This window comes from Lipophrys pholis (genome assembly GCF_963383615.2).
Source record: "Lipophrys pholis genome assembly, chromosome: 19".
Lineage (NCBI taxonomy): Eukaryota > Metazoa > Chordata > Actinopteri > Blenniiformes > Blenniidae > Lipophrys > Lipophrys pholis.
Window position 1 is genome coordinate 21,148,458 of NC_137647.1, and position 15,679 is coordinate 21,164,136.

A 15,679-nucleotide genomic window follows, 5' to 3' on the forward strand; every position below is an offset into this window, starting at 1 on the left:
ACCTCGCAGAGAGTTTGTTTGCTTTTGGGGGAATGTCAGCAGATATTCTGAGTGGGGGGGGAGGGGGGTGGGGGGTGGGTGACACGCGAGCATGTCCGAATCACTTCACAATGACGCAAAAATGTTTTTGCCCAGTGGAAGTCACACAAACTTCCTCCTGCTTCACTGAAATAAAAAAATAAAAGATTAAAAGAAACATCCTGAAGCCCCCCTCTCTCAGCTGGAAATGACCCCCCCCCCCCACAGTCACATATGTTGAAGCACACGACACATTGGTACAGGTGTGTACAGTATAGAATAGATAAAAGCCATTAATACACTGAAAACACATCATAAACATAAACATACCGAATGTATTGCTTTAAAGGTGACGATCGCTCTCACCTGATTGGTTTTTTTTGTTTTTTTTCTTCTTCTCACTGACATGGGATTGTAAGACGTACATCAAGAGCTAAAACAAAAAGAAAACGATGGATACCAACACAATTTCAATTGCTTTTGTAAGTAAAAATCTGTTTTAAGGTGCTTTTAATGCGGTTGCCATGGTACTGTGCTTTGTTCCTTCCCACGCTGCGCGCAGACGCTACAAACTGAATGTCAATCAAACGCAGGCTAAGCGGCCCCCCCCCCCCACCTAAACTTTTATTTTTATTTTTTATTTTTTTTTATCAAGCTCTGAAATCCCATCAAGTTTTCCATTGTGTTTTCAATCTGTGTGTGTTGGGAGGGGAGGGCACGCGTTCCCTGCCGCTCATCATCTCACGCTGAGATAACACCAGAGAAAATCAAGGGCAACACAGAGGTGATGACAGTGGGGGTGGGGGTGAGGGGGTGGGTGGGTGGGTGGGTGTGGGGGGAATGCTTGTCGCCGTAAGACGTCTAAAAAAAAAAAAAAAAAAAGGGCCTCATGCCATGAGCACATGATGTTCTGAGTTGCAGGAATGGAGCACTCAAGCAAAAAATAAAATAAAATAAAATACTGGGGACAGATTTGTAAACTGAAACAAAGTGGAGTTGACAAGCTGACCTTCTCTGGACCTTAATGAGAGCTTAATCATAGGCAAGACAGGGAGGAAGGAATAATTCTGCGGGGCAATGAGTAAGATGTGAGTGTGAGTCAGAGGGAATGGGACTTAAAGGCCTGGGGAGCACTATTTGGCAGAGGGCTGCAGGTGCAACAGGGGTTTGAACACATGGACAAACAGCACGTAGTGACGTAGTGACGCAGCAACGGAGTGATCCGCAACAAGCAGTTGATAATCGCTCGTTTGTTCAAAATACTGACTAAACCAGACTGGCCTGTGCAGCCACACAGTTATGGCTCGGGTTCAGCTGCTTTATAATGACCCGCGGTGGAGCTTTTCTCCAAATCAACAAGTTTACAAAAAGAGCATCAAGTAAAGGGACCTTTTTTTTTTTTTTTTTTTGTGGCAACCACACTAAACATACAACTACACTTGTTCTACATTTGTTCTCTAATAAATTACACAATAATATCCAGAATCCAAACCATGTTGACCCATGAGATGGCTATAAAAGCGGCCTCAGCGCACCAGTCAGTGTCTGGAAGGCCTGTGCTGCTCCTGAGGTCAGAGGAGGAGGAGCAGGAAGAAGGCATGACGGGGGAACTTGGCCTTTACGATAAGAACGGCTCCGGAGCCGAGAGCCTGCGGAGCGTCAGGACTTGTGCACTCTTCCCGTGCCGAGTCAGGCGGGGCTGCATAGTTTGGGGCGTGTGGGTCACACTGGAGGAGGGTTTTTGGTAAAGGGACGACGGGTGGATACTCGGACCAGGGGAAGGGGGTCGTGGGGGGGGGGGGGGCGGAGTCTCTAGTAAGGAGAGAAGATGATGGGCGTGTGTGTGGCCCGCAGCGGCCCGGGGGCAGGCCGGAACAGGGCGGGGCTCAGGAACGGGGTCTGGATGAAGGCGGTGGTGCCCATCGGGTGGCGCAGGGCCAGCGGGTTCGTCGCCACCGTGCACAGAGTGGGCGGGGTCAGGTGGCCGGGCAGGAAGCCGGTCGCCAGACTCTTGGCCAGCTGCTTCTGCAGGGCCAGTTTGGTCTGGAGGAGACAGGAGGGACACGTGTTGAGAAGAAGGCGTCTACCGAGGAAAGGGTTTCCCAGAGCCGACGCCTTTCATGCACCATGAACGCTCATCAAAGACGTACAGTTTGTTTACAAAAGCAGCCGAGGGCAAAATACACATTTTGTTTCATTTTATAAGCAAATAAAACCCCCCCGCTGCCAGCAGACATGGAAGAAAACCTTCAAAAGGTAAGGCACACATAGTTCTTCATTTTTTTTAAAAACACCATAAACAGCAATTGTGTACAAAGTTGTGTTTCTTCAATGAGTCAGCCACTGGCAGGTATTACAGCTGTTCAGAGCCAGCAAAGGTTTTTAAGCACTAATTTCTATGCGCGATCAAGAGAGGAGGTGTTTTAATAACCATTAGAGAAGCTGCGGTTTGAATCTATTCAAAGTAAAGAGATGAACGTCAGTCTAAAATGAGATATAATGGGGAAAAAAGAAAAGAAAGTAGAAAAAAAAAAGAAATTTGATTTATTTTTCTACTTTTATTTGAGGATAGTAGTACTACAGATGTGGCAACTTTTTAGTTAATAGCTAAAATCTAGGCAAAAACAATGTTCTTATTTGGGTTCTGCATTGATCCGAGTTGCTCCATCGGGTTGCTCTGTTTGATCCATTTATTTTTTTTTCTTATTTCTATTTTGAAAATCCTAAATGTCTTCTAAAACCCCACAGTAAGACGCAACGACTTAAGCCTGTGATTTTCCAGCGTTTCATTACCGTCTCTTAAAGGTGTCACCGAATATCACTGCACTCGTTTCCAAACTTTGGCTCGTTTAGGCAAATTTAGTTTTTTTTTTTTTTTTTTCTTTCTTATTTGTGAATTTCAGAGAAGAGTGCACGCGGTGAGATGATATGCGAGGTTTCCTTCTGATGCCTCCTTCAGGTTAGATCCACGCTGAGCTGGAACGCCGCTCAGTGGATCAATAGCGCCGGCTCCCGGGCTAGCTGAAGCCCCTTTACAGTCGTGTCGGGGGGGGGGGCTTCGCCGAGCCTCTGAGCGCCGCAGACATGGAGATTTATCTTACAGTTTTCTTGATCTCGCCTCGCATCTCTTCTTCTTTCGCACGGTTTCCTTTAAGTGCCGCATTTAAACTGGCGGATTTCTTTTGATGTGCTCAAGGCTGCCGTTCAGTCGCCCGCCTTTGGATTGAGTTGTTCAAGCTGAATGAGAAAACGTTGTGTGTTGTGGAGGTCGTAAGTTAGGATTATTCTTGATTTTTAAACGTGTGGATGTGTTTTACAAAAGCCTCCTTTTCATATAAAACTCTAAAACTGCTCAACAACTGGATGGTTTAAACGCCGCAACACGTGACAGGCTCCGTCGAAACAAAGGTGAAATAAAGTAGAAAATAAAGTGAAGTAATGCAAAAGCGCAACAATATTAAAAAGGGGAGTTGGGATTTTATTTTTTCTTCCAAAGGTAAATTTTTTTTACTCACCAGTGATATTTGAATGTGTTTTGTGGCTTTGTAGGCATTTTGATTGTTTGTCATTTGCTCTTTGCTTTTAATTTTCAATGGAAAATTAATTGTGATAAAGAGGCAGACTATATAAGTTTAATCTTCTTCCTGCTGCTTCTCATTAGGAATTTTTTTTAACTTTTGTTCTGTTTTGTATTCTATTTATTTTCACAAAGACTAAAGGAAACTAAACTAAACCACCAATGCATGAATATCATCAATGACACAAATAAAAACCACAATGCAGCGTCGGTCCTTCTTATAATATTTGTGAACATTTCCCACTTTTATCATTACAAGGACAAAAAAACTGAATACAACTGAACGGCAAATCATTATATTCAAACATCGACACTTCGAGTTATTACATTTGAATTTAAAATGTCAAACATCTTAGCTGAGGAATTATAAAAAAAAAAAAAATCGAAGACATTAGGGTATTAAATAGGATCGTATGTTTTTCCTGTGGGTTTTACCAGATAATAGAGATGAAGATTCTTATAAAAAAAAGCTCAAACTTTTTAGTTTATATGTTATAAATTGTAGAGGTAGAAGAGTTTTTGGTGACGCTAGATGCACCTATATATGTAGACAACCTTCACATTCATTGCAGTATATTTATAATTCCCAGGGTAAAATAAACATATGAAGCCTCAGAAAAATAAAATAAATGATGAAGACTTCTTTTCTCCCGACCAAATGAAACGGGTTCCCGGATAATACCAGATGGTTAAAAACAAACAAATGTACTCAAATATGTTTTGGAGTACTCAGAAAATATCCTTTCAGGTTTTACGCCGACCTCAGAGGGAGGTGGGAGGAAAATTCCTTCTTTTCCTCCGTTTTATGTTTCAACAATGTTCTTATTGTCGTTCACCACAGAAGCTTTGGGGTTTTTACAGAATTATTTAAGAATCGCGTGGGTTTGTGTCATGACTGGCCTGATTCACTGCTCATAAGCTCAGCTTATGAGAAATGATATCTTCCTTCATTCTGAATGAGCCTTCAAAATAATGTGGTTTTTTTAAAGTCCTGGAAATAGAGATAAAAATCATTATTTTGATTAAATCACAATTTAGGACAGAATTAATGTAACAGAAGTTAAATAAAGTCAAGATAAAATAAGTTTTCAGTGGAAAACCATTACTGCGATATTAATGATGATTGCAGATTAAAACAAAAAAAATATTTAGGATTTTTCTTCTATCCAATGGAGCCGAACTGCAGTTAATAATCAAAACTCATTGCAGAGAACTGTTTTAAATTCTGAATTAGCGGAAAAAAAATAAAACACATAATCACTAGTGTAATAATCACAAAACAAACCAAGAATTTAAATGAGGATTTAATTCTGTCGCAGTTTGTTTAATTAAATTTCAGGCTCATAAAGAACTTGTATACATGACAGAATTTCAATCTCTGGTTGGATTTATTTTTTTATTTATTTATTTTAAAAAGCTCGGTGGACAAACTGCAAGGGTTTTTTTTTTTTGCAAATTTAATCAGATTTTTCTAACTTTTGCTGGCGTTTAAGAGCAGTAAAGTGAAGTGAACACAGAATCTCCCCAGGATCTCTGCTCAGTCTCCCGCCCCCACCGGCCAGGCCTGAACTTCAGCCACACCGAAGCTTCTCCAGCCCGAGTCCCACTGACCTGCGAGGAGAGCGAGGTGAGGTTGCACTGGCTGAAGGCTTTCTTCATGGCGGACACAGCCACACCTGCATAGCCACTCCATCTCACGTTCTGCAGGATGGAGGAGGAGGAGGAGGAGGAGGAGGAGGAGGAGGAGGAGGAGGAGGAGGAGAAGTGTATATGACAGGTGATTAATCTGGAGTGCTGATTCAGGCTGCTGTAGTCAGGAGGGAGAGACGAGGACTGTTTTAGAAGCGTCTCAGCGGTCGGGGGACTCAACGAGAACAAGAGTGTGCTTAACCTCCACGACGGCGCGTGCTGCCTAACCAAGATATAGACGTCCCCCGGTGGCGTGCAATGTGATCCGTATGCATGTGTGTGGTGGTGTAGAGCTCTCTCTGTGGGGCCCGAAACACCAGCGCACGCTACACCGAACACACCGAGGTTACTCACGGGCCAGGGCAGGCTGAGGGTTCAACGCCGGGAGACGGATTTTGCTTTGCAAGCGTTTAAGCAGGTGATCCAACGAGAGAACTCAAATTAGGGGTTTATATACAAATGACATGTGATGTGAAGACGTCATGAAACATATCGGAACATTAAATCTAATCTTTCTCAACTAACAAGGTCAAATAAGTAGAGGAGTATTCATAGAATCGGCAAACAGACGTTGTGGTGAGCCGGCTGAGAAACAAAATGCTTCTTGATATAATCCCAGCAGTTTTTTTTTTTTCTCAAATGTGTTAGAAAACAGACGTATTAACAATGATATGGAAAAATGTTTAGTCGTTGTGAATCCCATTGCATGCTGGTAATACATCCGTTAGCACTGGGGATGGGACTCAACAACCGGTTCTTAATGAGAACCCGTTCCCAGTGTTTCAGTTCCGTGGAATCATTTGCCAGTTTTTGGCAAACAGTTATCGATTCCAGTGGACGCCAACCACATCGTCAATCAGCAGTGCAGCCGGCAGGAAACACGGCGTCCAAATGGCACAAGTGCCGTTCAGGTTAAAGGACGACAACAGAGTGGATGTTTCATCAAAGGGAGGAAATTCGACCGTCATGCAGAAACACGTGAGCTCGTCCTCCGTTGTAAACACGGCAGGGTCCATTTCCAAATGAGGATCGATAAAGAACTGAATCGTTAAGCAGAATTGAAAATGGAATCCGAATTGTAAAGAAATCTTATCATTTCCCAGAGTTAGCACACACTCTGAGTCGTGTGTGTGTTATTCCATGTGTGTGTCAGAACCGGTCCTCATCAGTAGATTAGTTGTGAAGGTTAAGATGAAGGTGAGGGGTGAGGGGTGAGGGAATGAAGAAGGCACGCTCTGACAAGATGACGTGAGTGAGTGTGTGTTTTATTTACTCTCTTTGAGCGGACTGACCTGCCTTGTGAGCTCCCACACCAGCGCTCATGTATTTCAGGGGTTAAGGTGACTATTGGGTGAACGTTATGATCTGGATAAACCTGTGAAAACGCCTCATGTCAAAGGAAAAGCCACACGAGTACACTTCCTCGAGTCTGTGTGTGTGTGTGTGTGGGTGTGTGTGTGTGTGTTTAACTGTGTGTACCGTGGCAGGGGTCACATCAGTTAGTGGCAACAGAGATAAATTCAAGCGGGTGTTTAAAAATGCATTAGTTTACAAATTTGACTGAACGTATTCCAGTTTTGCCAAATGTTCAAGCATATCTGCAGAAAGCAAAAGGCAATTACGCTCTGTTTGCCTTCCTCGAGTGCCTGTTTGTGTGTGTGTGTGTGTGTGTGTGTGTACATAGGCATATTGGGATGACAGTGTGTTGTTTGTCTGTGTCTTTCTGCTGAGACTTACCGCTAAGCTGGAGCTCGGCTGGCTCTTGCTGTGGGGGGTAAATTTAGGTTTGGGTGGTTTGCCGGCCAGCCGATCCTTGTGCCTTCTGCTATTCATGTGCTGCCGAGACCAGAAGACGGGAGGAGAAGAAGAAGAAGAAGAAGAAGTAGAAGAAAAAAGAAACATTAGCAAGCGAACAAGCATCTGTTGTACCACGGTGGAACAACTTCAAATGTTATCTGCTGAATTATTAATGGAGACACATGGAGTCCGACCGAAGTGCAGGGAAATGACATCACATTACTCTGCAGCGCCGCTGCGCTCCTCCTCTGGCTTCCTGTGAAGCGGCTGCAACTCCCACCGGGACGCGAGGTGTTTACATAACACTGGTGGGATGCACTTAGAAGGTTAAATCAGCCACATTAACCAGAACGCCGCGACTCTTTCCCCAGATCCCACCGCAGCCAAAGACCTGGCCGGGTGCAGATGTAAGAGAATAAATACTGAAGGGTGCATTAAGTGGCCCGCGGTAATAAGTGAAAGATACATCCCGACTGTCATGGAAAGAGCAGCCTGAATATACTGGGCTCTCTTTACAGCCGCCTTCATTTCAGCGGTTTCATTCATGCGGCTGTAAATGAAACGGCTGCTTTGATTTACACTCGCGCACATTTCCTCCATCAGGGCAGCGTTAAAATCGTCTCTTAGATTAAGTAAGGTCTTTAAAACCTCGTTAATCATATTTATCATTGTAATACACATCATCATCGCTGTTGTAATTGTGACATTACGGGTCAGCGTGATCCAGGTTCGGTGTTTATTATCAATCTGCTCATGTCGAAGCTAATTGCTAACTGCGCGGCGGCAGCTTTGTTTCCTGATTAATTCTGTAAGTCACATCGTTTGTCTGTGGAGGTGGAATAATGCAACGATTTCTCCACTGCCTGTCGTGATTGGGCTGGAGTGCTTCTCCCTGCAGAGTCAACACTTGATCGGCTTTTTGAACAAAAATCAGAGACACTCTGGCGCCGTAACAAGTCTGCGAGACCTTCCCAAGCCCCCACTTCACGACTTGAAGGAAACATAGAGAAGTCCCTGAGAGGTGGGGCTTCATGCTTTTGTCCTCCTACTTTCTTACTTTACAACAAAAACCATCGACGGGACCATAAATTCAATAAGGCCAACGTCATTTTTAAACCTTCACGTGCTGCCACTGTGTCGTATTCCTTTATCCTCTCAAATATTGTCCACAAATCAGTCTAAATGTGTCTTATGGTGCTTTTTCTACTCGCTCCTGACTCGCTTGGCATGGGCGGAGTCATCTGAGCTTTCCTCATTGTACACAACTCATCACCCCCGATGTGATGCTTCACTGTCCAGTGTTTCGGTTTCACTGGTGCCCCTGTCAACTGGTGACTTCTGCTACCAGCCGTTAGCAGCAGCTGACGTTAAAATAGGACAAACAAACGGTACGATACTTTAAGCTTTAATGAAATTCGGTTAAACCAGGACAATGTCGGGTTTTTAACATCTGCTGTGAAAAGGGGACGCTCGAGGAAGCCGGTCACCAGTTAACAGGGAAACCAGTCAATCCAAAACACTGCGGCTCAGAGACCTCCTGACACTCGTAGAGTCGCTCCGTCGAGCTCCTGAATCCTCTGGTCGGCCAGCAGACAAAAAAACGCCTGCACATTGTTGCTGTTCCACGGAGTTGATTTCTGTTTGCGTTTAAAAAAAAATGGCGGGATGAATGAGCCGCCTTTTGACTCATGTGTGTTGTGACGCTCCGGCCAATCAGCGGCCTGCCGTCTGTTCTACTGGAAGTTATGTTGGTGAATTGTGGGAAGGAAACTGGAGCGTACACATTGAAAAGGCCATGGACAAGGAAACTCCACACCCCACACCTGGAATCGAACCAGGGACCCTTCTCGCTTTGGAAGCATCATACAGGCCATAATTAACGTGTTAGCATTTAGAAACAGATGCAACATTACATTGCTTTAGAGTCATGGATTCAATGGAATTCTTCGATATTAAGATATTAAACTGTTGCAAACAAACAAACGACCAACGGCTGTGTTTTTATTTTTTTTACTTAGAGGAAAGAGTGTTTCACTTTCGAAATAATTTGGCACATTTTTATTTGACTATATGGACACAAATAGCTTTGGAAGCCTTACTATGTGGATTTGCATGGTCTCCCTGTGCTTGTGTGGTTTCCTCCCACAATCCAAAGACATGTTTGAGGTTAATTGACGACACAGAGTGTGACAGTCGTTCTATGTGTGTTTTTCTTCGGATGGACTGGTGACCCGTCCATGCTGTCTTTTGTCTATAGTCAGTTCTGATGGGCTTCAGCCTCGTCGCTGCCTATTGGATAAAGCGGTGTAGGAAACGAATAGAGAGGTGACCATAAAGGTGACACTAAAATGGAACAAACTGGAGCTTTGCAGCAAGTGGGAGTAACAAAACACAACAGAACAAACCTTTTTCTGGTTTGTATCTCATGTGTTTCTCTCCCAAAATCATTTAAATGAATATTATTTTTGGTCTCCAGCTTGCACAGAGCAAGACAGTCTTCTGTCTGACATGCAGTGTGCGTATCGTACCTGGCTCAGCTGGGTCTCGGAGTTCACAAAGATCTCGCACACTTCACACTGGAAGCTCTTGTTGGGCACCCCGACGCTGCCTTTGCTCCCCAGCCGCTTGCTCTTGCAGCTGGCGCGAGCCGCCACCGCTTTCCCTCGGCGCCGTGGCAGCACACTGTGACCCTCCAGCATTAGTTTGTGCTTTGTACCTTGAGGAGGGATTGAACAGATGTCAAACGAAATGACAGCTTTGTTTCCTATACGTAGTACTGCACGGTACTGCAAAGCATAGCCAGACTCATATCTGTTGCGTTGTTCCACCATCAAGAGTACGGCTAAAATGTAGGTGGCGTTGGGAATGGCCGACGTAGGTAGGTTATGGACCAGCACCGAACACAATGGAGGACGTACTCTAGTCTTTTATCGTGGCCTTTTGTCGTTGGGTTGTCAAGAATTTGCGCGCCGGCATTTCTAAAAACCGAGTTAATAAAACAACCAGTTTGTGCAAAGCGGCATATGTGAACAACAACGGGAGGGTTTGCACGGCCAATGAAATATTCAAATCAGCAGACGGCACATCGGTACAGTACGGGTACTTTTTAGAACTCATACTCGTACCGATTCCCTTAACGGAAGGTTTACGAAAAATGGTAACAGTTGGGTATGGCATTTTAGCCGCGGTTGCATCGAGCTGTACGATGCCGTAGCCGGGCAAGCCGGGATGGTATGGTGTGGTACGGCAAAGCGCACCCAAACCAAACTGTGTTGCGCGGTCACACCATAGAGAGTACTGTTAATACGTAGTCCGAGTTGTGAATGACGCAGGTATGTGACGCCATTATGCAACAGTAGTGGCGTGAACAAAAATGGCCACAATACCAATCAGCAGACGGCTGCGTTGTTGCTTCTATGTATGAGGTACGTCGTGTTAGGTAACCCGTGACGAAGAATTGTAACCATACCGTCCACAACTTTGTCAGTGGGGCCGTACAAAAACCCGAACCGTAGTGTTCCAACCCGGCAGAAACAGCGGGGGTGGGACCGCGGCTTTAGAAACTATCCACAACTTTAATCAGTGGAAACACACGAGAACCCGTACTGTATCTTACTGTACAGTGGAAACGAGGCTTATCCTAATATGCCCCTATGCCCAAACCTCTCAAAACACTTCCTTCCCTCCTTTAGCGTCGACTCTTACCGCTGTTATGTGCTTCCAGTTGGGAGACGGAGTTGACCGTGACTTTACAAACAGGACAATGAAGTTGAGTTTTGCTCTTCTTGGGGTCCTTGTCGTCTTCTGCACCCGGCTCACCATTTGTGCTGAACGTGTCCGCGCGGCCCGCCGGCTCGCCGGCCGGCCCCAGGGCCTCGGTGGCGTCGGCGGCCTCGGGGACTTCGGGGGCGCTGGTGTCCGACGCCGTCTCCGAGAGCTGCGAGGAAGGCGAAATCTGAGGCGGGGAAAGAGTGACCAGCTCCGCGGAGGAGATCTCAGACACTGGCGTTAGCATAACCGAGCTCCGGGGGCTCTCCTCGAGCTTCGCCTCCAGGGCGGCCGGTTCCACATCGGTCTGGACACCTGCACAGGAAGGACAAACAACAGGGAACATCAGCAAACGGTCATTTCTTTAACGCCAGCTTCTTAAAGACGGTGCGAGAGGTCATTTACAATAAGAACACAAACAGTTCTCAGTGATAAAAGTTTGATTTTGCTATAAAAAACCCTTAAAAGATAGTAAACAATGTCATTTTCCGTGCGAGGCGGTGGCTGCGTCCCACCTGAATCGACGACCTACCACTGTTAAAACAACTTATTTAAAGCTAAACGAGGCTGTTCAGTCACAGTCAGAGACACGGAGCGTTCTCCCTGAGAATAATAAAACATTTTCATTCCATTCCAATCTAGTTTATTCATATATTTTGCCAGTGGTTTTCCTACTACTAATAAAAGTGTGAGTAATGTGAACTTGCAGACCCCATGCTAAGTGTTTTCTAATCAGCGTTCAACTGTTGTTACATAACATCTTGTGTGTTGCTTGAATAAGTGTCATTAGTATTGAGAAATTGTGGATTTCTGCATTTTTGTTATGGATTGAAAGATATAAAAAAAATAATTGTTGTTGAGTTTAGTTGCATAATTATTCTGCACTTCATTAAAACGAGCCTAATGTACTTTCAGGCCCTGATTGGTATCGGCTGGTGTTAATTCACCGTATGTTAGCACCTTGTTGAGATTGCACATTAGATGTGCATTCACGGGTCTGAACTGTTTTAAGATTTATTCGCTGCAATATGAAGTTTTTCTGGCTTTTGGTTCAAGGTGTGTAGTTTCCGTATGATCTGTGACATCAGGAGGTGTCGGGGGTCATTTCTGAGCTGCACTACAGATAATCTTTCATAAATACAGGAGGAAATGTATGTGCAGTGTCAATAAATATCAACGATATGTCATTCCAATTATTTCTAGCTGGATAATTGAATACTTTTGTAATACTGTGGTAGAACAATTGGAGGTGAAATATTCTGCATACTCAAATCGCAGTGGTTGATTTCACCTTCTAAAAAGAGGACATGATTTGAGCCTCTATATACACTGGAATCCATGTTAAGGATGATTCAGAGCAGCAACACAATGCCAGTCGATTGCTGAATAGAGAAAAGCAAAGAGTCTAAATGAACATTTTCCTTTATGCTCTGATCACATTTCCAAGTTTGAACTTTACTTTGACAAGATTTTGTTTGAAAAATAGTTTTTAAGTGAGGCTCGTGTGCTTGAGCAGTATCCCAAATTGAAATTTTTTTTTCTGAATTGTTGAATAGTGTTTTTCAAAAATTGGGGCTATATTTCACGAGTAAGTAAGTAAGTAAGTAAGTAAATAAATAAATAAATGCAATAGAGTCAAATAAAAATCGCAAAACCTTAATGAATGATTAGGTTTTGTCTCACCTCTGTTTTTCTCCGTTAATTTCTTGTCTACAACATCTTTCATTCATTCATTCATTCATTCATTCATTCATTCATTCATCTATTTCAACCAGATAAAATCTATGGAGGACTGAAAATTACTAAATTGAATAAAAAAATACATCATTGAATAATTATTAGAAAGGGTCATCAATGAATTAAAAATTGTTTTAAATACATAAATGTGTCGCTCTGCCTTGACTTGTGCAGGTGAACCAATCAGGTGAAAGGATCCGCCCACTGACTTTGATGAGCGAGTTTGACAGATAAAATAAATTCATGAGGCAATCCAACACTGAACCATGAAACAATTATTGTGAAATCATTACATGAAATTAATTACTGCTTTATTGAATTGATGACACATTTATATATTTAATTGCGATTATAATTACTTAATGACACATTCATGTAATAATCTAATGCGTTATTTCCTTCTGGCATTGAAGCTAAAATTAAAACAATGAGCAGTGCGACTGTAAGTGAAGAGTTAATGGCCTGAGTTTTGGTTTTGGCAGCTGGTGTAACAACTGTAATCACTGTGTAATGAACATCATTATACCTCTATATGCAGTGAAATAATTGGGAAAGTGGTGCTATGTGAACGAGAGAGGTGGATATTTAGTTTTTTCCTGGTGAAAATGTATCTTCGAGTGAAAAATGAAAAAAAAATGTCTTGCATGTTAAAACAACAGGTTTTTTTTTTTCTCCAAATTTTCCCAAAACTACTTTAACAACTCAATTGAAATTAATCTTCTCCATTCCATTTTGTTAAGTGAAAACGGGATGCTGATAAGAGTTCCTTTTAGGACCGGAGCTTTGTGGCGTTGTGTGATTTAATGTCAGCCTGGTGTTTGGAAAGCCGGTGGAACAGGCCAGATTAGAGTTGGTTAAAGTGAGTAAATGCCACCACTCCGGTCCATTTCTCTCTCTCTTGCTTCCTCTGCTTCACTATTCAAATATCAAGTGCACCCGGAGTCTCGGTCAATACAAACAAACCCATCGACTGACGGGCCCGGGCCGATAAGTCACCGGCGTTCCATTACACGTCTCCCCTTCGCCCCGCCGGCCTCCCGAGGGAGTCACATGCATCACCCCCGAGCACCGCCGGCTCCGCACGCCGAGTAGCCCCATTTCATTTAACCAGCCTTCCCGCGGCCCGCTCACTACTCACCTCCGTGCGACTCTGCTTCATTGATTTTCTTCCCCCCCCTTATGTCTCTGAAGTAAATTCATCATTGAAGATAACGGTCTTCCTTTCTCATCCCCGTTGAAGAAGGAGAACTCGTATGGGAGCAAGATTAGATGTTCCCCTCGCTGTAATGAGAGTGACCCTTGAGGGATCAGTGCTCTCCCCGTGTGGGGGAATGGGGGAATGGGGGGGGGGGGGTATGAGCCTGAGTGCATGTGAAAAGAAGGGGCCACCTGAGAAGTCTCTGGAGAGGGGCGATAGTCATCAGTGGATTTAGCAGGAACGACACAGAGGGGACGAATGAAGGTCGGTGGGAGAACGAGCACCGCTAAAATCCAAGGGTCCACGTTTTTAGACACCCTGAGCCTGCACTACGTAATAATGGAGTTATTATAAATCAATATCACCTCAACGGTTAACTCCAGAAACAAAAGCAGCAAGCAACCGCGTGTTTAGACTTGTAATGCAAGTTTGCGCCACAAGATGGTGTCTTGGGGCCACGCCAAGAAACTGCATGCAGAAAAGTTAATGCAACAAGAGTCGAACCTTTTTACACAGAGGTTGCAGTGTGGATAAAAAGATAAGCTCACGTTACGTTAATTATTCATTTGAATAAATAAATAAATAAATCGATAATAGTGTCTTGCATTTTGAACAAATAGTTTTTACTTCAATACTAATTTTATTAAAAAAACAGATACGAATAAGTAAAATTTACTTTTAATATTTATTTTCTAGATCTTCTACACTTCTACACGGTTATACGAGAATAAACATCGACTTACTAAATCATCAATAGCGCATTTTATATTTTCCACCTTGTGTTTAGTGATAGGCAGAGTAATTCCAACTATTCAAAGGTAATCAAACACACCGTTCTCCGATTAAACAACGGAGCCAATAAGCCAACAGTTTTAAGTATTTGTGGACGGCATATTTCCCGCAGGCCAGTCACTTGCTTGTGTTTCTACACAACGATAAAAACCGACTCCGAAATTAGGAATAGTGTCAGAGCCAAGTTCAGCATATTGGCAGTGCCAGCAGGCCCTTGGTTGGTTAAAACTACACAGCAGCAAATAATGGATATTTGGATCGATGTGGCCGTTCCTTCTTTAACCTGGAACGAATTGAATTGGTTTTTTAACTGTCCAGCTCGATCAGGATTTCTTGTAAAGGGTAAACACCTTTGGCAGCCCGATCTGCTTCAAACTTGAACCCAGTGGAAATGAATATGAATCTGGGACTTATTATGCGCACACAAGACGGGGAGTTACTTGATTTAGCAGGCGAGCGCCGGAGCGAGGCAGCCTGACAACATAAACAACTTCCCCGGGGAAAAAAATCCTCGCTTTAAATCATCATTACTGTGGTGACAGAGAGAGTCCCTGCAAAGACAGTCTCAATAGCAGAGTCAATCAAAGCCTGGCGTGATTGATGCTTGTCATGATTGATGGCGGCTCGCTGTCTCTCAGCGCCGGCTTGATGCCTTCTCTCTCTCGCTCTCTCTCGCTCTCCCTCCTCCTCGCTCCATCGCTCCCTGTCCTTTGTAGGCCTGGGACATACTTTATAAGCATCGATTAGTCCCTTTGTACGATTGAAGATTTAATTCCTTCCCTTTCTGTATGTGTGAGTCGTAGCAGAACCGTGAGTTACACACTCTCTAACATACCAGGATCTGAGAACACTAGGACTGTCAAAATAAAAGCTTAAATTTTCCATTCAGTTTTAAGGACATTTCTTTTTTCTTTTTTTTACTTTTTAAGATCTGGTGTAGTACTTTTCATTTGCATATACCTATAAATGACATTAAAAAAATGAATGAATTAATAAATGTATTCCATTTTATTAAACCAATTTTTAAAATCTGTTTTAAAAATTATTTAATATCTAATGAGCTCGATTCTATGAATGACTTTGACTATGTCTTTTACTTGGAC

The 15,679-nt window shown here is 43.4% G+C and overlaps 1 protein-coding gene across 3 annotated transcripts in view; it reads right to left on the bottom strand.

The window, feature by feature from the left end:
- Positions 1 to 667: 667 nt before the first annotated feature.
- znf385c (zinc finger protein 385C) overlaps positions 668 to 15,679 on the bottom strand; it is a 165,002-nt gene continuing 149,990 nt past the window's right edge. For 2 of the 3 annotated variants that reach the window (XM_080487170.1, XM_080487171.1), the window contains exons 6-10: positions 10,787 to 11,164; positions 9,610 to 9,797; positions 7,022 to 7,120; positions 5,207 to 5,296; positions 1,428 to 2,061 (exon numbers count right to left, since the gene is read on the bottom strand). In XM_080487170.1, coding sequence (XP_080343296.1) covers positions 1,831 to 2,061; positions 5,207 to 5,296; positions 7,022 to 7,120; positions 9,610 to 9,797; positions 10,787 to 11,164 — 986 coding nt within the window. In that variant the 3' untranslated portion in view covers positions 1,428 to 1,830. Of the gene's footprint in view, positions 2,062 to 5,206; positions 5,297 to 7,021; positions 7,121 to 9,609; positions 9,798 to 10,786; positions 11,165 to 15,679 lie in introns of all 3 variants that reach the window. The other variant, XM_080487172.1, reaches the window with a different exon arrangement.